This window comes from Accipiter gentilis, chromosome 24, assembly GCF_929443795.1.
Source record: "Accipiter gentilis chromosome 24, bAccGen1.1, whole genome shotgun sequence".
NCBI lineage: Eukaryota > Metazoa > Chordata > Aves > Accipitriformes > Accipitridae > Astur > Astur gentilis.
This window is the reverse complement of record NC_064903.1, coordinates 13524588-13547175: the sequence shown is the minus strand read 5'-3', so window position 1 is coordinate 13547175 and position 22588 is coordinate 13524588. Positions and strand designations below refer to the sequence as shown.

Genomic DNA, 22588 nt, shown 5'->3' with positions numbered 1-22588 from the left:
CCTGAGCAGGGGCCGTGGCCGACAGGGAGCGAAGCGGACTCGGGAAAGCACAGCTTAACTCCCAGCTCAGCCGTGGAGCTAGGGCCAAGCGGCTCACCACCTCCTGCACCTCGGTTTCCCCCTATGGAACCAAGAGAGAATGAACAGACCTAGACTTCCCTTTTCTGTCTGTCAGGTGACTCTTGTCACATTTCTCCCTCCTACTACGTGTTCCACGATTAATTGCAGGCCTTCTCTCTGCTCTCTGTACCTCTTGCCTCCTACCCAACACTGTTACCAGCCTGTTTCTAGCCTGTGAGTGCAAGAGGAGCCTGGAGCCAAGGCGTCCTGCTTCCCGGACGTGCTCGGGGCAGCACCTTTCAAAGCCATGCCCCCCATCCCACTGTATGTCTGTACTCTCCCGGCAGCCCGCTTTCTCCAGGAGACGCAAGGCTTGCTCTCGATGGGTACTCCTCCTCCCAGGCTGCCTCAGCCGCTGGGTAAGGATGCTCCAAAGTGCTCTGCAGATCCTTCTTGGGTCAGCCGGGCAGGGCTAGGGGAGCATCCAAGCAGCATCCTCCAGCCTACTGGGCATGTCTGTTGGTGCTGAATGCAGTCAGGCACCCCGGGACTTTTCTAGGCCCCCGGCCTACTCGAGTATTTTCTCATCCTAATCTGATTTTACAGGCCTTCCAGGGAACCCTGCAGACGAAGCCTGGGCCACAGGTCCCACCATGCCCAGCTGCAAAACGTGGCCCTCATAGCTGTCTTTCTTCTGCTCCTGGTGCTGACTGCCCTGATCTTCTACCGTCACTGCAAGCCTGTCGTACGATTTGGTGTACTACTTACACAGAACTTGCTTCGTATAACTTGCTTAGCATTAGTAGCTAAATTGCTGAAGCCTTAGGCTGCAAGCTGTGAACTTGCATCCAGATACGCTGAACTTTTACCTAGTTAAGTAAAAGAAGGCCCCAGAGCTGGTTCGAGCTGGAAGATCAGGAAGCAAGAAAGGCCGCTACCGTTGTCAGCTGACGCAGCAACCTTAGAGAGAAGAGAAGAAACAGCCTGCCTAGAGGCAACAAAGGGACCCAGTGAAGAACGGGAAGACCCCAGACCCTAATACTACTACTGGTCAGAACTGTTGCGTGAGGAGCGAGGAACTTGGACTGTAAGGGTATAATTGCCCAGGGGCGTCTTTGTTGGGCATCCCTCTTTGAGGCACCCAGCTGGAGCTGCTCTGCATGTCAGATAAATATGCCACTTATTTACTCGGTGGATTGATTGGCGACTTGTCTTCTTTGAGCAGGAACCGAGGGCTAAGCCCTGTTGAGAGTGGCATAATTCCTGGCAGGCGGCATAAGTCCCTCAACAAAGCCCAAGGCCACCTCCCGGCTGGGCAGTGTGAGGCTGAGGACAGGGCCAGAAGTGGATCTGGAGCTACATGTGGATGATGCAGAAGACTCCAGCCAGGTGATCCCACATAAGTGCGCAACAGCTGCCGCAGGAGAGGGACTGACGGGAGGAGCCTGCCCCGAGCAGCCCTGACTGCCCACCCCAGCCGCCTCTGAGCGGCAGAGCCATGGGTTTCTGCCTCTTCATCCCCATCCACTTGACTTACCTGCTGTGGAGGAGAAAGGGGTGGGCAGCTAGCCCTACGGGGCAGTCCTGGGCTGGAGAGCACTGCAGGAACTTCAGCCCAGGGGGCTGGAGTTTTCCAGGCAGTTCCTTGGGAAGGATGAAGTTTTCCAGCGCCAGAGGGGTGGGCACACTGCCCCTCGTGATCTGGGGGCTCCCTGTCCACCCTGTTGGCCTCAGCCTGCAGCAGAAAAGGCACCCAGCAGCCCCAACCAGGGAACACTCTTTGTGCTGCCCCAAATGATCCTCTTGTCCTCCGTGTATGTGGCTGCACGACCAGGCTCGCTCCTCCGCTTGCTGTGCACGCAAGTAAAACCGGTTTGCACAGAGGGCACTGGCTTTGTCCCGGGGCTGAAGTTCCTTACGGTGGCTCCAGAGCGAGGGCAGTGGCGCGCGCGCAGGTGTGCGTGCGTGCGTGCGTGCGTGCGTAGTGAGCGGGGCTGGATGCTGCACACCAGCACAGGGAAGAAGGCCTGGCCCTGCCTCAAAATACACTCGGATCTAAGAAAAAGGAGGGTTTCTAGTGTCCCTCCGCTCTCCCCAGTAGGGAGTTTTGCTGCAAGACTCAAAAGAGCTTCTGGGATCAGAGGGGTTCTTTTTGGCAGCATCGGGTGTGTGAAATCTGAGTCAGGATTGAACATCCCTGGGTCTGCCACCAGCAAACCCCCCGAGGCGAGCAGCCCTGACCACTGCCTGTCCCACAAAGATCTCCTGGGAGGGTGGGCCCTGGCTCACGTCCCTCTCCCATCACTTCCTTGCAGTCACTAGGACACGTCTCTTCCGCAGGCGTCCGCTGGTCCTGGCTGGCGGACTATCTGAGCGACGTGTGTTCTCACCTGTACGAGAACTTCCCACAGGCACTCCCGTTCATCCTCCCTGGCACCCTGCTGCTCCTCTGCTGCCTCACGTACGTGTGTGGCGGTCCCTTTCTCTGGGGCGGTTTTGCTCCTCTGGGTCCTGCTCCGAAATCCCCACTGTCATGAGCAAGACATGGCAGCGAGGAGGTGCACCTCTGGCCACCTCTGGAAGATGCAGCAGGAGAAGATTCCCAAGGGAGGATGCTGAACAAAAGCTAGTCCCCAGCCTACGAGGCCACAGTTAAAAGTAAGTTTTAAAAAAAGCAGACAGGGCCCCAGCGCACAAAGCTCACATCAGAACTTTCCCCAAGTTTCCAGATCAGGGCGTCTGCTCAAGAAGTGAGCTTTCTGGCTCCATTTGCATACAAAGGTGATGCATTCCCGGTGACACGGTCTGAATTCCCCTGTGGGATGTATTACGGGCAGACCCCCAGCACCTTTCCCGCCTCGTGAGGGGCAGGGCTGGGCTGCCTTGCCGCAGCAGAGCTCTCCCCTCGGTCGCCGCCCAGGCTATGCTGCTGGGGCTCTTTCCTCCCGGCAGCGTTACAGCAGCTGTCGGAGCCGGTCTCGTCAACGCCTGCAGCTCCCACACCTCCTCTTCCCCACATCTCACAGCACTCTGGGCTTCCCGATAGCCCAGTCAGTCAGGAGCAGTTCTGTTCCCACAGGGCAGGAGAAAACTGCTGTCAGAGCAAGATGGATTTTCTTTCTTTTCTTTTTCTCCTCCTCTTACTCCCCTGCTTTCTTGTTTCCTTTCTCTAGGGATTTATGGTCGTCTTTTTTCTTGTATTTCTTAGGGTAACTTCAGACCGAGGCAACCTGGGGAACTCCTTGAGCAGCAGCGTGGGAGTGCGGTGCAAGGAAACCTCAAAACCTGCAGGATCCCAGGGATGGCGTGAAAAATCCTTTCAGTGATTATCTTAAAGAAGATTCCACCAGAATTAATTTCCCATCCCCCAGGTGATTTTTGAGTGAGTTGTTCCGCCCAGACAGAAAGATAGGGCAATTGAAAAGAATGTGGAATTAACACTACAGGCAGGGGGAAATCGGACTGCCTGGCCTCAGGTTGATCCCGGTTGGCATTAGAATAATCAAACAGACAGAGATAATTGCCAAACATGGTTAGAAATCTGATAAATGTGATTAGAGCTTTGGAGGAGATGAGAGTAAAGCAAACTAAAGTACAGGAATGTAGACAGAGGCCAGAGGAACACCCCAGCGACTACTGGGGAAGATTGCGACAAGCTTTGTTGGCGTATGGGGGAATGACTCTTCAGAATTTCAATAATGAACTGGCAGCAAGTGTGTTTGTGGACCAAGCCACCTCCGACATCTGCAGCTATTTTAAGGATCACATGCTGGGGTGGCAAGGAGAAAATTTGAAAGATGCTGTATTACCTGGAGGTTCTATACTTGTACAATATGTAGATGATTCGTTAGTTGCCAGCAAGACATACGAAGATTGCTTGAAAGATACTATTTGTCTACGTACTGCTTTAGCAGAAAAATGTCACTGTGCATCTCTTTCTAAGCTTCAGCTGTGTCAGCAGGAAGTGAAATATTTAGGATTCGTATTAAAAGAAGGACAAAGGTTAGTCGACCCAGAACGGGTCCAGGCTATTGTAGAAATACCTCGACCGGTAACAAAGATGCAATTGCGAGGATTTTTAGGTGCAGTAGGATACTATGGCTATCGGGGCTAGGGGAGTTAAGTAAGCCATGGACAGAAGCTACCGAGGCAGAGGAAGTGGAGCCTGTACGGTGGGGTCCAAAGAGAGAAAAGGCTTTCCAAGCTATAAAAGGAGCTTTAGCTTCTGCTCCGTCATTAGGATCGCTAGATTACTCCAAGCCCTTTCAACTATTTGTGCCAGCAGAGTCCTTACTCAAAAGCTAGGTCCGCACCACCGCCCTGTGGCTTACCACTCGACTCAGCTGGATCCTGTAGCGGCAGGGAATGATTCCTGTGTTAGAGTGATAGCAGCAACAGTGACTACCATAGAAAGCAGGAGACCGTTAGTCCTGGGTCACCCAACAACCGTGTATGTCCCGCGTGAAGTGGAACTGATTCTTAAGCAACATGCTACACAAGCATTGTCCCCACAAAGAGCACATCGTTGTGAATTAACGATTTTAAATGCAGGTAATGTTACTTTGAAAAGACGTAATGTTTTGAATCCAGCAACTTTACTGCCCGCTCCCTCTGACGGTGAGCCACATCATGACTGTGCTAAGGTCGTGTTCCGCTCCAGCTGCCTACAGGAAGATCTGTGGGATCAAACTCTAGAGAACTTGGATCTAACCCTGTCCACCGATGGATCGTCACACTGTGTGGATGGAAAACGACACGCGGCTATGCAGTGGTGAGAAACTTAGAGGTACTTGAAGCAGAACCTCTGCAACTCTCGGTGGGCGCCCAAGGGGCTGAATTAACTGCATGAGCAAGAGCAGCCTGGGTGGGGCATAATCAGCAGGTAACTATTTATACTGACTTTAAATATGCCTTTGGAGTGTGTCATGCAACGGGTATGCTATGGAAAGAACGAGGGTTCCGTACCTTGGTGGGCAAAAATATTTCTCATGGAACTGAAATCCAAATGCTGTTGGAAGCTATTAAGCTTCCAAGGGAAGTCGCTGTAGTCCACTGTCCGGCTCATACCAAAGGATCCAGCGAAACTGAAAGAAATAACGAACTGGCAGATAAAGCAGCTGTGTGAGTGAGCGCAGGCAGAACACAGGAACAACCACAAACCCACGGATGAAATGCAAGGAGTGAATTTATTTTTCTTACCTCGCCAGCCGGGGCATCCCCGAAGCAGCGCTCAGGCAGAGGCACACAAGCAGGGACGCAGGCACCGCTGAGCTTGGTCCATGCTGGAGGATCGCCGACCCTGCTGGTTTTGCGTGTTTATCAGGGATTCGCGCAGGTGTGGTTTACCACTGTGCTTTGACCTTCTGCGTAGCGGGGCAGAAATTTCAAGCGTGTCCAATAGGGTGCCTCTCAGTCTGCCATCTGCCTGTGTTACCTAAACACACAGATGTTCTGCTTGTCCAGCACACAAGGATAAACGACTATCAATATGATCTATTTGGTTTTCTACACTCCAACTGCAGGTCACTTGAGGGCGTTTACAATCCTCCTCGCCAATATTCCGTTATTATCCTTTGACCTTATTTGAACTGAAAGCGACACAGAACTATACTTATAAACAACCCCTCCAATTCACTTTTCTGGAATAAGACTCTCTTAACTCGGACCAAATGTCAGGGTTGGGAATATACCACCACCATGCTCACAGAAGGAACTTTTTGTTTCACTCGCAACCAGTCTGACCAATGTGCCTACCCGGCAGGAAACAGCTCATGCCTCATAACCCAGTGGAGAGATGGTTACTGGTTTAAGAACACCCACACTTTCTGTAAAGGTCAACCCCCTTTTTTTTGAAACTATAAGCTTCAGGCCATGGAGGAACAATTGCAGTAGCATCCCAACGTATGACACCAGAACGAGCTACAAGTGATGGAAAGGTAAAGGACAACGCAGTCTAAGTGGAACTCGCATATCGGAAGACAAAGACGGTTTTGACCTTCCGTTGGGAAGATATGGGATTTTAATCTTACACACCAGTGTACTATCAAGTGGACATCACTCCCCACTGTGGGCCCTACAAGGCCATTATTTTGCCTGTGGCCGAAAAGCTTATAAAATACTACCAGCCAATTGGACTGGCAGTTGTTACGTTGCCCGCGGGGTGCCCTATTTACACATTACTTCTAAGTTACCTCAGGGAACAATTAGAAACGTCACAGAAACTTCCCTCATTGAAACTTGAGAACAGACTCTCCAAAGACTAGAAGAAGGACTAGATAGCACATGGAAAAATCCACCAGCAGAGAGAAAACTAATAGGATGTTCCATTTCAAGAATGATTCCGTAAGTGACCGGCCCCACCATGCCGATATACCATCAGACTACAAAGGGCCTTAGAAAAGGTTGCTTTAGAACTTGAAGACTCTATCAATGATCGAGGAACAGCCATTGAATCCCTGGTTACAAAACTTGTTCTCTAGATGGGGATTATCCTCATGGTTTAGCAGTTTATTTAGTTCATTGCTAAAGAGTCTTTTAGCTGTGGTTACTATGCTTCTGGTGGCCTGCTGTGTTTTTACTTGCATTTGGAATTGTTTACAGAATATGCTTATGAAATCTGTACAAGGGTATCGAAGAGTCCTCATACAAGACCAACTATAGACGGGCAGGGATGCCTGAAAGAAACAAAGGGAGGACTTACAGAAGAAATGCGATTAACTGTATTCTTCTCTCTGAACAGTCTCGTTTAGCGTTAGTAGCTTGGCAGTAGAAGCTAAAGTAGTTGAAGCCTTAGGCCGCGAGAGCTGACTGAGAGTAAACTTTTTGATGTATTGGTTTTGTGTGGCAAGGTTTTGGTAGCGGGGGGGTGGGGTGGGGTGGGTGGTTTACAGGGGTGGCTTCTGTAAGAAGCTGCTGGAAGCTTCCCCTGTGTTTGAGAGAGAGCCTATACCAGCCGGCTCTAAGACGGACCCGCCGCCGGCCAAGGCCGAGCCAATCAGCGATAGCGGTAACGCCGCTGTGATAACATTTTTAAGAAGGAAAAAGAAGTTGAGAGGGGGAGAAACAGCCGCCGGAGCGAGGAGTGAGAACATGTAAGAGAAACAACCCTGCGGACACCAATGTCAGTGAAGAAGGAGGGAGAGGAGATGCTCCAGGCGCCGGAGCGAAGATTCCCCTGCAGCCCGTGGTGAAGACCATGGTGAGGCAGGCTGTCCCCCTGCAGCCCATGGAGGTCCGCCGTGGAGCAGATCTCCACGTGCAGCCTGTGGAGGACCCCACGCCGGAGCAGGTGGGTTCCCGAAGGAGGCTGTGACCCCGTGGGAACCCTGTGCTGGAGCAGGCTCCTGGCAGGACCTGCGGATCTGTGGAGAGAGGAGCCCACGGAGCAGGTTTTCTGGCAGGTGGGTTCCCGAAGGAGGCTGTGACCCCGTGGGAACCCCACGCTGGAGCAGGCTCCTGGCAGAACCTGCGGATCTGTGGAGAGAGGAGCCCATGGAGCAGGTTTTCTGGCAGGACTCGTGACCCCGTGGGGGACCCATGCTGGAGCAGTGTGCTCCTGAAGGACTGCACACCGTGGAAAGGACCCATGCTGGAGCAGTTTGTGAGGAACTGCAGCCCGTGGGTATGGCCCACGTTGGAGAAGTTCGTGGAGGACTGTCTCCTGTGGGAGAGACCCCACGCTGGAGCAGGGGAAGAGTGTGATGAGCCCTCCCCCTGAGGAGGATGAAGCGGCAGAAAATAACGTGTGATGACCGTAAACCCCATCCCCATTCCCCTTGTGCCCCTGGGGGGGCTTGGTGAAGAAATCTGGGGGTGAAGTTGTGCCCGGGAAGAAGGGAGGGGTGGAGGGAAGGTGCTCAGATTTGGTTTTATTTCTCATTACCTTACTCTGGTTGATTTGTAATAAATTGAGTTAATTTTCCCCAAGCTGAGTCTGTTTTGCCCATGACGGTAATTAGTGAATGATCTCTCCTGTCCGTATCTCGACCCACAAGCTTTTTGTTATGTTTTTCTCTCCCCTGTCCAGCTGAGGATGGAGGAGTGATAGAACGGCTTTGGTGGGCACCTGGCGTCCTGCCAGGGTCAACCCATCACATTTGATAAAACTAATGCTGCTAACAGAGAACTAGCTGAATCCGGCAGATACGAGCAGAACGAAGAAGATGAGGACCAAGGAAACAATTCCAAGAGAATGAAGTAACTTCAGAAGAAGGCTGGCCCGGCGGCAGTGAAAACCAGTAAGAAATCAAGAGACCGCTGACCAGAATTAAGTGATTAGACTTGGGGACTGGGTGCTGGGTATAGTTGGGGGGTGCAATCTGGGGTAAGGGTCCGTCTCCAGAGGCACGCAGCTCAAGCTGTGACCTGAGAACTAATAAAAGAGGCATCGGAAACCTTCACTCGGACATTGATTGCATTTTCAGCAGGATCCTAGGGCTGGACCCTGTTAGGGCAGCCGGTGTGCATAAATCCGTAACTGTGGCCTGACTACATTTTCTGTAGGACAGCTGGCAACCTGGAGAACTGAAGATGGCAAGACGGCAAATCCACTACAGCTGAGGGTAATTAGGAACAAGAATTAATGGTGGAGGTGGAGAAGGATGAGTTATTTGAATGGACTGTTTGCTCAGTTCCCTTCAGCTGCTATTCCTGACTGCTGTTGGGCACTTCTGCCTCTTGCCTTCTGCTTATTGGGACCTTTTCCAGTACCTAGGTGAAGGCGGTCTGTCTTTAGATGAGAAGAGGAAGGAACCCACCGTCTTTGCTGCACCCAGCTGTTGCCTACAGGCAGCTGTTGCCTACAGGCATCTTCAGCTTTAAGATGCAATCTCAAGGAGGGGAATGCTTTATTCTGGAAGCCAGAGACGCCCTGGCGGTCCCCGAATAATTGTGTGTGTCGCACAAATGAAGAGCAATTCTAGTACACCCGGCTAACGGTAAATGAAACGAAGGCTTGCAGCAAACACTCCCCAGAGTCCCCACAGAAGGCCGAGGCTCTGGGAGAGAGAGCAGTCCCGTTTACGCAGCTAGGGGAGAAGACAGAGGCAAGAGGTAATTCTGGTATAACGGTGGTATTACGTGCACTTCTGATTTTAATATTTGGGTCGAGAGACAGCAGGTGTTTTCAAATGCTTTTCCAGGGTTTGTTCTTCAAATGTTTTTCAGGTTCCGCACTTAAAATTTAACTAGGAACTCGCGGTGTTCGTAGCCGAAGGGCAGCCATTCATCCCTACAGTACCTAAGAAGAGCCAATTAGCACAAAGCTGCTTCTTTTTGCCTAGATAAAATTACAGTTGATAGATGCTTAATTCAGAATTTGATGCTATTTTATAGTGAAGTTAGCTACGGACGCACCATGCCGTGAAGCAAAAACCCAAAATCCGTGCATCGGAAGTACTTACGAGCCTCTCCTTTTCAATTAAAACAGACGAAACTGTTACTAGATTACGACGTGGTGGTTATCCAAAGACTGTGACCGTTCAACCCTTGCTTTTTAGGGGCTCGAGCGACAGCTGGCTGTGTGAACTCCCAGACAAGAGACCTCTCTAAGATGCCTAGATTGCGCGAGATCAGCATACGTAAAAACCGCGCACAGGTAATTCTGGGCCGCTGTCGAGAGCCCTCCTGGAGGCACCAGGCCTGGGAGCGACCGCAGCTGCAGTTGTCGCCATTTGTGCCGGCAAAACGGAGCAGACAGCGTCGTCTGCCCGCAGGAGCCCGGGAGAGGCTCTGGGCTCTTTGCGGGCGCTGCTCCGGGGCAGTTTCCCTCTCCCGCAGTCCCGGGAGCTCCAGGGCCGCTCCTTCGCAGAATTCTCCGCGACGCCAACACCCCGGTGCAGAACGGATGGCAGCCCGCTCGCTCCCGCTGCGGCGCGCTCTGCCTCAGGCGCCCGTTCGGGGCGAGCTGCGGTGACATCGGCCGGTGCCGCCCCCTCGCCCTGCTCGGCGGGCTCCTCTCAGGCCCTGCGCGGCTGCTGCCCTCCTCCGCAGCCTTCCCCGCGCAGGGCGCTCCAGGCCGCCGGGGTGGCGGGGTGGGCCGCCCGGCCGCCCTGCGCTCCTGCCTGCGCAGAGGGCCGGGGCGCGCCGGGGCTCCGCGCCGCGAACAGGAGGCGGGCGCCTGCGGGGCACGGCTCGCCGCCCCGGGGCGGCTCGGGGAGCGGCTCGGGCACCGCCCCGCGCCCCGTTGCCGCGGCCGGACCCGGAGAGCGCCGGGCCGGAGCCCGCGGCGGCGCTGGGGCGCGGCGCCGAGAGGTAAGGCGCGGGCCCCGGGAGCGCGGCGGGACTCGCCGCCGAGCAGAGGGCCCCGTGCCGCCCCGGGGCGTGGCGGGGGTAAGCTGGCCCTGGCGCGGGGCTCGGCCGGCTCGCGGCGTGGCGCGGCGGGGAGCTCCCCGGGCCGGGGAGGCTTCTCAGCCGCGGACGCTGCGCGGGGAGGCGGCCGGCCGCCAGCGGAAGGAGCGAACTTGTCGCCGGGCGAGGGGGGGGACCCAGCTACGGGAGCACCGAACTAGGAGAGCGCCCGCTGGGCAAATCGGGAGGCGGGCGGGTCCCCGCGGGCGGGGCAGTCTGTTCCTGCGGGGGAGGGGCGTTCTCGGCGCGGGGCTTGTCGGGAAGGGGCAGCCCTTCCGGTCCCTGTGCGGCGGCGGTACCACGCGGCACGGCCATGGCGGATGGGGATGGTGCGCAGCGGAGGGAACCACCGCGGTGGCCCCTCGCCTCTCCGGGCGCGGCGTGCATAGGCGGTGCGGGGGGCGCGCGGCGCGCCTGGGGGTGCCTCGGGGAGTCCCGGCGAGCCCCGGCTGGGAGGCGCCCGCGCGGGGCTCGAGGCCGCCGTGGCGGCACGTGGGGGCGGGTCGGCGGCGCGTTTGGCCCGGAGGGGTTCGGGGCTGCGGGTGCCCTCCCGCTCCCGCGTCGCTCCCGGCGCGGTGGGGTTGGCAGGGCCTCGGCCGGGACACTCAGCATGTCGCTCCGGCAGGTTCCAGCGTGAAGAAGCGGCGGAAGAAGGAGAAGCGGGCGCTGCCCGACGAGGATGTAGCGGTGAGTGCGGGGCCGGGCGCGGGGCGGGTGCCCGGGGGCTTCCCCAGCGCGATCCCTGGCGGCGCGGTGGGATGGTCCGGGGGTAGGGCCGGGGGTAGCGGTGCCTGGCGGCGTGCGGAAACGCGATTCCCCTCGCCGTCAGCGGCGGGAACGTGGCCGCTCCGCGGGCAGAGGCCGCGCTGCGCGGTGGGCAGCGGAGCCGCCCCGTCGGGTGCGGTTCGCGCGCCGCGTGGAGGTGGCGCGTGGCAGCGGGCGGGAGCGCGGGCCTGCGGATTTATTTCCTTTCCCTGATCTCGAGTAACTTCATCTGCTCTCAGGACATTCAGCACACGGAGGAGTTTTTCATCAAGCCGGAGTCCCGGGTCGCCCAGCTGGACACGTCTCAGTGGCCCTTGCTGCTGAAGGTACAGCAGGTTATAGACAACCTCGTGGCCCATCCCTGCTCCTGCTCCTTCTTCTGTCCTCTGTCAGTGCAGGCCCTTGGAGATGCACAGCTCAATCTCTGTGTAATCTTACTTCTAAGAAATAGCATGTGTGACACTCAAAGCAGAGGCAAGCTCTGCATGCAGAAATCATGTTATGAAGTTTGTCTGGCAGGATCATTTGCATGCCTGCTTTCTAAGTTTACTGTCTCCTGTAAAGACCCCACCAGATTTGTTCAGCTATTTATTTTGGTCTGATAGTGGTCTGTGTAGACTTCTGAGTTGCTTATGCTGAGTTTCTGGGGCACACTGGATTTATCCTGCATTGCAAAGGTTGGTATTCTGCTTTCCCATCTCTGTCAGTGCAGGACTTCTGTTTCTTTCTCTTTCTGTAAAACATTGTTGTGGTTCCATTGTTGGGCCATTATCGTTTTGGAAGATGCTCTTTCACCTATATGTACAAATCAGATGCTGTGTAGCTAGGGAGGTGTATTGGGGCAAAGCGATGCTGAAACCAAGGTGAGCTCAAGAACACTTGTAACTTTTGCTTTGATTTTGTAGAACTTTGACAAGTTAAATGTGATGACAGCACACTACACACCTCTTTCTTCTGGTGCTAATCCCCTGAAGAGAGAGATTTCTGACTATGTTAGGTGAGTGCAATAAGGGCCAGAGTGGTTTATTTTTCTTTCACAGTTAATATCTTCAAAACATTTTCTGTTCTGGATTTCTCTTGTACCTTTCTGCTTGTCTCGGTGTCTTGCTACTAACCAGTAAATGTCTAAATAGGACCCACTGGTCACTTCCTGTAAAGTCTGCTTTGTTCTGGGGTTGTGGGTGGTCTGTGATTCCTCAGTTGGAACACTTGAGGAATTTTTGGGGGTCTTAGGGAAAGTCTTCTGGCCTGCTAGGCTTTGGCATGCTGCTTGGAGTTTGTAGCGTTTGGTTTAAGCGCAGAGTAGTGATGAGCAGTCTAGGGAGAAGAGAATTCTTTGACTGTGGATTATATCACCTGTTGTGCCCAGAGCAGCTTGACATGTGCTCACTGGGCACAGCTGTGAGGCTCATAGCTTATTTGGCTGTATAGAAATATATTTCTTTAAAGCCATGACAAATATTGTCAAACTTTTTGCGCTCTTGCTGTGTTTGCCCTGATGCTTAGGTCCTACTCTCTGTCATCTTGCCCTACAGGTCTGGCTTTATTAACCTCGACAAACCTTCCAATCCATCTTCCCATGAGGTGGTTGCATGGATCCGACGCATCCTTCGAGTAGAGAAGACTGGACACAGTGGCACTCTGGATCCTAAGGTGACTGGATGCCTCATTGTGTGCATTGAGAGGGCAACACGACTGGTCAAATCTCAGCAGAGTGCAGGTATGTTTATTGCTGGGACCATTTACAGTCTAAATGACTGGGGAGGTGTGGAGTTCTTTTGGAGACAAAATTGGGATTTCCAGTCTTTGAAAGGGCTACCCTTGGTCTTCAGTGCCTTGAGCTTAAGGGCTGCTTATCCTCACTCCAAGCCAGTGAGGGCACATCCACAGTGTCATAAGTTTTTTTTTATTTTTATTGCTTCTTGGGCTTGTGCTGTTTTAAGTCATTGAAAACACTTCTGAGAGACTGGTTTCATGGACTAACTGAACTTAATGGCCTTGGCCTCTACCAGTCCACTGAAATAAAACTTGGTGAAGAAATAAATGTAGCTTAGATTTACTTTGTTGGAAGAACAACCAACTCTGTCATAAACTGGCTGCAATTCCTAGGAGAGGTGGTTGTGAAAATTTCAGGGCTTTGTGGATGTGTGGCTGTGAAGCATTGTGGATCTTGAGGTCAATATTAAATTCAAGTGGCCACTCCTGACTGCTCTTGTCGTTCTTTCAGGCAAAGAGTATGTGGGAATTGTTCGGCTGCACAATGCAATTGAAAATGAGGCTCAGCTTGCCAGGGTAAGTCTCGGCATGCTCTTAGCCATGCTGGCACTTTACATGCAAAGTGTTCAGCATCGGTGGGAGATGAGAGGATAGGAGCGGAGCTCAGGTGCACTCTGTGTGAGGTGATGACAAAGTTTATCCATTCTCTGAGTGCAGTGGCGCTGCCCTCCTGCAGCACCCCGATTCCTGTTCTAGGGTCTGGGTGCTGTGCAGCCTCCAGAGACTCTCCAATCTCCCAGTGTCCTACTGGGGGCTGCTGTGGTGTATGGCTGGCTGCCTGCAGGAGTGAAGTGGTGCCGGCAGGGTTGGAGCCCCTCTTTGCGGGGGGCTCCATCCTCACTGAGATGAGGGATGATGTCTGATCACATACTTCCACCTGATGAAAAAGTCCAGCTGTGCTCACTGGCAGCTGGGGTAGCATTTTGACCACATCACTGGTTCATATCAGCTTTATTAAATATGACATCACCAAATTATGATGGACCGTGTGGTTTCTTACTCATGGAAGTGGTCGTAGTTGCTGGGGACCCCAAGGTGCTCCTTCCTGAGGGCAGAGGTATGAGCTATTAATTCTTCTGCTTCTACCCTCAGGCAATAGAAACTCTGACAGGTGCGCTGTTTCAGCGACCACCCCTCATTGCTGCTGTCAAACGACAACTGAGAGTCAGAACCATCTATGAGAGCAAGCTGGTGGAGTATGATCCTGAGAGAAGATTAGGTAAAACAGGGCTTTCCTGCCTTCTTCCTATTAAACTGACAGCTGATAAAATTTCCTGTGAAATCGGCTGCTTCCTGTTCTTGGCAGATGTCTTAAGACCTAAATCCTCACGTCCATCAAGCAGTAGCTGCTTCATGCATTACTTTGGTGTGCTGAGAAGCAAATCCCATCTATTTTTTGTACTGCTTGCATCCTTCATTGAAGAGCCAAATGATGTCAATTAGATGGCATTAGCACTCAGTGCAAAGATGACATTGATCTATCACCCCAGGCTGATGGCTCTATGAAGGGTTGGACATACCGCTTCTCATGAAGGGAGCTTCTAGATGTATTTCATTTCTAGATATGTATTTAAATACTCTTTTGTCCTGTCTTGCATTTCAGGTATCTTCTGGGTGAGCTGTGAAGCAGGCACATATATTCGAACACTCTGTGTTCACCTTGGTTTGCTGCTTGGTGTGGGGGGCCAGATGCAAGAGCTCCGCAGAGTGCGCTCAGGCATCCTGGGAGAGAAGGTAGAGTAGTAGCTCTGACTATAACTAGCAAATTTGAAATTGTCAGAATTGCAAGAGTTCCTTGCAACTGTGTTAGTTTTACAGTGTTAGGAGAAGGTATAGGTGCATGGTGGCTGGGAGGAGTTTTCTGAATAGCCCTGAAAACATGGGAGCTCTTGCTATAGACTGTCTGTAACCAAAGTGTTGAGTTCAGTTCAGGGTGTTGCCCCTGTTCTGGTAATTAAGCTTTGGGACAGTAAGTGACTGGGAAGTGCACCATGGTGACTGAAAGTTTGTTTTATGCCACTTGTGTTTCTCAGCCTACAAACCACGCACATGCTACAAGTTCAGGCGTGTGAACTGTCTGCTTGGCAATCTGCGACTGCTTGGTGTCAGGGCATGATGCAGGGAACATGCTTCACTGAAATGAGCCTGGGAGATGCAGTCTTGTGTGATCTTGAACACTCATACAGTCTCTTCAGCTCCAGAATTAATTTCTTTCCTTGCAAAGTAGGCATATCAGAGTGCAAGTGCAGCTCCACCTGTCTGTGCTCTTACCACAGCTGTAATCACTGGCATGACTGAAATGAATTCCAGGTGTTGGGTGCTTACAACTGCTTCAAGAATTTATTTCATGTCACAGATTGAAGACCTGGTTGATTTAAACTTCTACTCATTAATCTTTGTATAGAAATCCCAGGTATTTGTTTAAAGTTTGGTCATATTCCAAAGTTTCGTGTAGACAGACCTTATACACTAGATCCAAGTGCTGTCTGAGATTAGAAAGGCTGAAGTCTGTGGTAGCACAAATCAGGCTGACCTCAAGCTGTTGATGGAAAGTATTCTTGCCTCTTTTAGGTTGCTTCTTTGGTGCTTCTGAGTTGGGCATCTGTTTTTCACTCCCTTTCAGCGCACTTTGCTGTTGGACTTCAGCTATTTTCTTGTGTGTGCTTTAAGGTGGTGGCTTGTAGGAGAGTTTAGAGGGGTTGTGTCTTTGCAGGACAACATGGTGACTATGCACGATGTACTGGATGCACAGTGGCAATACGACAACAACAAGGATGACAGCTATCTGCGAAGAGTTATCCTGCCATTGGAGAAACTGCTGACTTCCCACAAGCGGCTAGTCATGAAAGACAGTGCGGTGAGCATCTGAGATAGTGCCAGTTGACAGCCAGAGGCTGCAAAGTATCCTTCTAACTTGTACAGCTAATGGAATAAATGGAGGATCAGGATCCACATGGTGTGCAGTGCTGTCCTGATTATGAGCTGTGTAGGATCTAGTATGGGCCACTGCCAGGTCAGCAGTAAGATGTAAGAGCCAAGAATTAAGTGGCAAAGAAGCTGCTCTTCCTGCTATCACTTCAGGAGGATGCTGATGATTATAAGAGATCTACCTCGCATGTTGTTTTCTGTGATGGGTGCTTTGCTTTGCTTGCTTTTTCCAAAGCCCCCAAGTTTTCTATAGCGGACAATAAGAAATAGAAACATAAGGATGTTATTGCTGGGACAGTAATGGCAATGGGAAACTAAAATATTAGAGGCACTTCTTACCTTGTTTTTATTCTCTAATAGTTTATAAGCCCTCCTGTTCCCTACGTTTTCAGGTTAATGCCATTTGCTATGGAGCCAAGATCATGCTGCCTGGTGTCCTGAGGTATGAAGATGGTATTGAGGTTAATCAGGAGATTGTTGTCATCACCACAAAAGGAGAAGCTATCTGCCTAGGTATGAAACTCTTGTGCCCAGCTAACTGCAGAAATAACAGACTGCGTTCCAGTGAATGCACAACAAATGAGTCCCCATATGCAGAAGGTTTAAACAGTGCTTCCTGATGGGGACTGTGGGTTAGTGTGGCCCAAGGCAGCTGGTACTGGGCAGGATATTAAGAAACAGCAGCTGCATCAGTCCTTGGCAAGGTGTGAAGAGTTCCTTAGTCTGGTTTCAGCTGCATGATGCTCAGGTGTGCTCTGTGTGTGAGGTGATGACAAAGTTTATCCATTCTCTGAGTGCAGTGGCGCCGCCCTCCTGCAGCACCCCGATTCCTGTTCTAGGGTCTGGGTGCTGTGCAGCCTCCAGAGACTCTGCCAGTCTCCCAGTGTCCTACTGGGGGCTGCTGTGGTGTATGGCTGGTTGCCTGCAGGAGTGAAGTGGTGCCGGCAGGGTTGGAGTCCCTCTTTGCGGGGGGCTCCATCCTCACTGAGATGAGGGATGATGTCTGATCACATACTTCTGCCTGGCACATCACATTTCCTGAGCAGATCAGTAAAAGGGCTTGAGCAACTACCAGCTTCTGTGAAGTGACTTGAAAGGGTGCTTTGTTCTAACCAGGGTCTTCAAAGAAGCTGTGTGGATGATGGGTGCTGACATACTGTACAGATGGTCTGTTATGGTGCTCAGTGCTGCATGGTCTTACACTCTGTCCAGACCCATGGGACTGAGGGGCCTTGGAGGTGTAACAGCCAAGCTGTTCCACCCTGTTGTTTGTACTGCCTGCACTCTGGTCATCTTGGGGACCTGGCAAGAAAAGCATAATTTATTGGTAGGCTTAGTCTCCTCTAGTTTGGCTCTGCAAGGTTTTGGGAGCTGATGAAGGAGCAACACTGCTCCTTTCTATAGTGGTGTGGTTCTCTGAGCTGCCTGGAAGTGTTCCTGCAGCTGTTCACAGAGCTCTTCCCTATCCAGTGGTGGTGTTGGTGCTGCTCTGGGAAATGGTCTTACTGTGTCTTACTGTGTTCACTGATCCAGAATGGTCTTCTGGTGTAAGCCAGAGAGGCCTGTGCTTGTGGTGTCGTTAATCCATGACTGATGCTCTTGCTGCCTTTGAGCAGGGCAGCTCTCTGAAGCATCCAGAACTTACGTCCAGTGAGGTTTTAGGGTGAAATGGCACTGGTGGGGTGTGTTGCTCCTCTTTGTGCTGACAGAGGAAGAACAGGCTGAAAGCAGCAGGTTCCTGCATCGCTGTTGCCGTTCTGCTGTTAAAGAGTTAATGAACTCTCTGCCTGCTTCTGCAGCTATTGCCTTGATGACCACAGCAGTCATTTCTACCTGTGACCATGGTATTGTTGCAAAGATCAAGAGAGTGATCATGGAGAGAGATACGTATCCCCGCAAATGGGGTCTCGGTCCCAAGGTGAGTGGTGTCGGGGTGCGGTCAGTCCCAGAGCGGAGGTGGGAGCCTGGTTCTTGGGATGTGGGACTCCGAGCCCCTCGGGCAGAGCTGTGCTCATGTCTTATCCAGGGCTTCAGTGTAATTCTGCTGTGCTTTCCTGGAGCCACAATGGTGGTGCTTCCCAGTGCCGGGGCCATGCCAGCCCAGTGACAGTGGGAGTGAGGCTTTCCCTCCCAGTGGAACCTGGGCAGCTCTGTCCGAGGCCCAGCTGGGGCTGCTGCTGGTGCTCAGACACGGGCTCCTCAGGTCTGTACAGCACCAGCCTTCCTCTGGTAAAGAGCCAAATGATGTGAAGTGGATGGCATTAGCACTCTGTGCAAAGATGACCTTAATCTATCACCCCATACTGATGGCTCTGGAGGGGCTGGGCAAGGAGCTGCTTTTCCTTCTGGTGCCACTACAACAGTGCCAAAATGCAAACTGTCTCGTGAGACACTAAACTGTGCCTGAAGGACAGGAGTAGTGGGAACACCTGTTATTGGGTTCCTCTCCTGTCTCAAATATGTGGTAGTCATGGAAATCAGCAGGTCAGCAGTGCTAGCTTAACTGCAGCCAGACTGGGGTTTCACTGTGGCAAGTGATGCAGCTTGGATTTAAAACTTGGTGTCAAATTGCTGTGGCTTATTCCCATTCCTGTGGTTCAGGTGAAATGTAGAAAGCTGTGGAGATGCATGCACATCTATCCCACAGCAAATGTGAGATAATGTGGGCCAGTTCAAGCATCTTGGAGTCTTTAGCAAAGCCTTTTTTATTTGCAGCTGGAGTGGTTCAGCTGAAATGTGGCAGGTCATTAAGCTGGAGGAACCCAGTCAAAGATCTGAGCTCCATGACGTGCAGAGTCATCTTACTCTGTTGCTGTTACTTCCTCCACAAATTAGTCCTTATTTACTGATAAAGATGCTTCCTTTCTGAGATTGTTAGGCTGCTGTGCAAGGGATGTTTGTGTGATTTGTTAGAAGGTCCTTGGAGAAGTGTTAAATTGGTAACACTGTAGTTGGCTTGGCTTGTTCCTGGATTACCTCCTCTTAGGCTGAGTGGCTGAAGCCCCAGGGAGGAATTCTCCTCCCTGGAGTGGCAGTCTGATTTGTTGCACGTTGCTTTCAGGCCAGTCAAAAGAAGATGATGATCCAGAAGGGTCTACTGGACAAGCATGGAAAGCCCAACGAGAGCACACCAGATTCCTGGAAGAAGGAGTACGTGGATTACAGGTGGGTACAGGGTGTGTGGCTCCCGCATAGTGGGCAGAGGGGAGCCCTGTGCAGTGAGGGCTGGGCTGGGTGCTGCCATTTGTGCTTGGAGCATGTTAGGCCTGGCCCAGGGCAGTCGGCTGTCTGGGCCTGTGGGGTGCAGTGGCATTTCTTGCAGTCCCAGGGAATGTGTTGCTAGTGGGGAGTGCCGGAGGGAAAGGCCCTGAGCAGATGGTTGTCCCTTTCTAGCCTGTGTTCGTGGTTTTAGAGGGAGTCAGTCTGCTAAATTAAATAGGGGAGGCCTTGCTGTTACCCAGCCCAGCTGGTCCTGGTGCAGGCTGCAGGTCTTCCACACACCAGTCTCCCCACCCAGTGCTTGGCATGGGTTGCAGAGCCCTTGCGAGGGGGACAGGGCTTTGTACTTTTATAGAGCAGTGTGAGGCAGTGGCTGTCCTGCTTATCCTGGGGATCTTCTCTTTCAGGGATGCTTCCAAGAAAGAGGCAGCTCCTGTTCCCCAAGGTGTTTCAGAACTGGAGAGGGCTCCAAAAGTAAGTATTGCTAGTGCTCTCTGGCTGTAAGGTTGTTTGGGCCCTGATGAAGAGTGGATATGCACCTGTTCCTTTAGGCAGTTGGTATCAGGTGCTGGATTGTGTGCTGCTTTGGTTGGTTGTTTTACAGGTGAAAGTGTTTCGTATTCTGGGAGCCTAGTGCCCTCATGTGTGTTGTGGTTGCATGGCCCATGAGCTAGCTGTCAGGTGACCTGTTTAGGGCCTTACCCCTGGGTGTTTGTCTCTGGGACGTTGTACTTTGGGTGCAAGTCCTGTAGCACAGTATGAGAATGAGGAGCTCTGACTTGTGGCATACAAACTGCAGCATCCAAGGAAATACGTTGTATGGAGTCATGGTGGAGGTTTGTTGTGCCAGAGAACCTTTCTGGAGACTGCAGACAGTTGCAGAAATGTCTGTTTAAGAGTTGCATCTAAAGTTCCCTAAGCTGGAGCTTGTGCTGTGATCTAAGAATCTAAGTCAGGGCTTGTGCATGCACTTGGAAAGGTGCAGCAGTGTTTCAATCTCTGGAGCATTTGGGGTACAGGAAGCGCTAAGAAATATGGGGTGCAATTCTGGCAGGAGCAAATCCTAGACAATGTATGCTGGAGGTGACCACTGGCTGTCTGTAGCTCACCCTCCCACTTGAAGCATTAACTGTGAAGTTTGGTTGAATTGGGCAAAATAGTTGCAATGGGCTTGCAAAGTTTTCCCATCACTTGAGTTCCTTTGGAAGACGGTGTGTCTGACATGTTCCCCTAATAGAGGAAGCGAGAGTCGGAGAGTGAAAATGAGGAGGCTGTGACCCCACCATCCTCTGCCACCCCACCACCAGAGGAGCTGAGCAAAAAGGAAAAGAAAAAGAAGAAGAAAGAGAAGAAGGCCAAAGAGGCAGCTGAGAGTGGGGGAGAGCAAATAGAAGTGGTATGTAACTGGGTGGTGCCACAGTACTGTCCAAGCATGGCAGACATTGCTGTCTCTCCCTAATACCTCCAGGATAAATGCATCAGCATCCTGCTGTGCATGTCCCCAAAGTGCCAGGCTCCCCACAGTCAGAGAAAGGTGTCTATATAGGTGCACTTGTAAACTGAACTGGTTGAGGGTGGTGGGAGACTGGGCAGGTGAGGCTTGATCTGCAGTGGGGCAGGGATGGGGTGAACAGCCATCTATGCCCTGGGGCAGTTGCAGGGTACATGTTCCTGCCAGGCCACCTCTGTGCTCTGGTGCCCTGTAATGTGCCCCAGTGGGGAGGATGGTTCCTGGCATGGTGCTGGTGTTTGGTCAGTGTGCTTGAGTGCTTGTATGGTGGTGAGGGAGGATTATGGCCATGGGGAGCCTGCACTGTGCCTGGAGTGAGGCTGTTCCTACTGAAATGAGCAGTGGGGGATTCCTTTTTGATTCCTGCCTGACCTCTCCAACCTCTTCACAGACCAGTGAGACCAGCACCAAGAAGAAGAAGAAGAAGAAACAAAAGGAGGTAGAAGAGAGCTTGGAGTAAGCGACTGGATCTGTTCAAAGCAGGAGACCTCATTGGCAGGGAGGGAGGAGTCTGAGGCCTTGAGAAAAAGAGGACTGGCTGTATGGCAGAGGGGCCATCAAGTTCCAAGTTCCTTTTCTGCTGTGTATATGAGTAAGTGGGTGTGTTTGCCCAGGATACGCCCTGTTCCAGTACCCCTCCTCATCCTGTTTTAAGGGTTGCCAGAGGAGTGGAGTGCCTGACTGCCCCTGCACTGGCTTGCTGTCTAAAGCTGAACACCATGATGCCAATAGAAGTGGTATCTTCAGGGAAGTTGTAGCTCCTGGCTCTTACTTGGTGTCTGTTTTCACCTTGAGAGGGAGGAATAATGTTTCTCCCCTTTCTTGTCCTGCCTCTTTCTTCCTTTTCTTCCAAGGTTGGAGTTGTTACCTGACAGTCACAGAATGTGTTGGTGTCTGGAGGACCGGCTTTGTTATGGCCCATCTGAATGGGTTTGGATGGGGACAGTCAAATTGGTTATTTGAAGGGCTCTGGTTTGCTTTAACCTGGCCATGTGCTTGGCTTGACCCTCAGCTAGATGAGATCAAATAGTCCACCAGATATTCTTCACTACTTTTTTTTTAACTTTATCATAAAAGGATTAGAATGTTAAATTCCTGCTTTTCACTTTATAGTGCAGGGACCTGCTTGTTAGTTGTCAGCTGATCCCCAGACCCAGTGCCCCAGTGACCTTGTCAGTGTGCACCTTTTGCTGGCTCTTTGCTCTTCTCTACCCAGTTGTTGGAATAGGACCACAGCGCTTTCAGTTGCCTTCCCTGGTTTTGATATCTGATATGCTCTGAAGGCTGCTGGGTGGCAGAAGTGAAGTGACCAGAAGGCGGCTGGCCAGTTTGCTGTTCTAAAGGGCTGTTGGGACTGGAGTCATTGTGAGGAAAAGCTTGGCTTAGAGGGAGCTCTGCAAGGGGCACTGGGTGTGGGGCTTGAGCAGTTTCAGAAACACTTGTCCTAATTTCCTTATCTGGGGTGGCTCACTGAGGGCAGGGGGTCTCTTCTCTGGCACAGTGGTAGTGCTGAGGCAGGATTTTAGCCCCTTTTAATGGGGAAGGATCCAGGCTGCTTCATCCCTGCACAGATTCTGTAATGTTTGTCTTAGCCTCGTGCATTGCTTTTGTCTTAACTGTGTGACTTTTCTCCCATCCAGTGCTAGAGATACATGCAGGCAGTGGGCCAGCAGCTGGTGGCTGTCAGAACCCGAGCAGAAAAAGTCCATTTTTATTTACTTTTTTACATAAAAATAAAAGCCCTATTTTTGAATGGGTGATTTTCTTGCTCATCTGGTTCCCATAAGAGGTCAGTGGTCTGTTTGTGGGGAGGGGAGGCAGCTTAATACATGTGCGTGCTGCAGCTGGGCATGTAAATGGCTGCCCCTTCTGCCCAGCCTTTGTGCTGCTTTCCTGAAGAAGCTGCTGGTGCAGAGAAGTGGTCATGTTGATGTGGACTATCACTAGAGAGGCCTTTGTTGCTGGTCAGGACTTTGCAGGTGC

The 22588-nt window shown here is 52.1% G+C and overlaps 2 protein-coding genes and 5 non-coding genes across 8 annotated transcripts in view; all 7 read left to right on the top strand.

Annotated features, from left to right (window-relative positions):
- Positions 1–10253: 10253 nt before the first annotated feature.
- TRMT2B (tRNA methyltransferase 2 homolog B) overlaps positions 10254–22588 on the top strand; it is a 233711-nt gene continuing 221376 nt past the window's right edge. The window contains exon 1 of the mRNA XM_049827701.1: positions 10254–10311. The gene's annotated coding sequence lies outside the window, so the exon portion shown is untranslated. The remainder of the gene's footprint in view (positions 10312–22588) is intronic.
- Positions 10258–22358, top strand: DKC1 (dyskerin pseudouridine synthase 1). 2 transcript variants are annotated; one of them, XM_049827696.1, is made up of 15 exons: positions 10258–10311; positions 11033–11094; positions 11412–11498; positions 12078–12169; positions 12708–12892; positions 13400–13464; positions 14041–14167; positions 14552–14682; positions 15662–15805; positions 16269–16389; positions 17676–17794; positions 18938–19041; positions 19503–19569; positions 20333–20491; positions 20997–22358. In XM_049827696.1, the coding sequence occupies exons 4-15, from the start codon at positions 12099–12101 to the stop codon at positions 21063–21065; spliced, it is 1362 nt and encodes a 453-aa protein (XP_049683653.1). In that variant the 5' UTR covers positions 10258–10311; positions 11033–11094; positions 11412–11498; positions 12078–12098; the 3' UTR covers positions 21066–22358. The 2 variants fall into 2 exon arrangements, with proteins under 2 accessions (XP_049683653.1, XP_049683652.1); XM_049827695.1 differs by lacking the exon at positions 10258–10311 and adding an exon at positions 10645–10736.
- LOC126050422 (small nucleolar RNA SNORD17) lies at positions 13567–13815 on the top strand. The gene has a single exon (XR_007509546.1). It is a non-coding gene; the product is annotated as a small nucleolar RNA SNORD17 (small nucleolar RNA).
- Positions 14373–14448, top strand: LOC126050425 (small nucleolar RNA SNORD83). Its single transcript, XR_007509549.1, has one exon. It is a non-coding gene; the product is annotated as a small nucleolar RNA SNORD83 (small nucleolar RNA).
- Positions 14856–14990, top strand: LOC126050428 (small nucleolar RNA SNORA36 family). Its single transcript, XR_007509552.1, has one exon. It is a non-coding gene; the product is annotated as a small nucleolar RNA SNORA36 family (small nucleolar RNA).
- Positions 16638–16887, top strand: LOC126050423 (small nucleolar RNA SNORD17). Its single transcript, XR_007509547.1, has one exon. It is a non-coding gene; the product is annotated as a small nucleolar RNA SNORD17 (small nucleolar RNA).
- On the top strand, positions 18113–18188 carry LOC126050421 (small nucleolar RNA SNORD83). Its single transcript, XR_007509545.1, has one exon. It is a non-coding gene; the product is annotated as a small nucleolar RNA SNORD83 (small nucleolar RNA).

Bases quoted from the DNA above. Each gene is read 5' to 3' on its own strand.
- DKC1 (XM_049827695.1), top strand. The intron at 11,095-11,411 runs GTGAGTGCGGGG...ATCTGCTCTCAG, and splicing joins TGCCCGACGAGGATGTAGCG to GACATTCAGCACACGGAGGA. The intron at 13,465-14,040 runs GTAAGTCTCGGC...TTCTACCCTCAG, and splicing joins ATGAGGCTCAGCTTGCCAGG to GCAATAGAAACTCTGACAGG.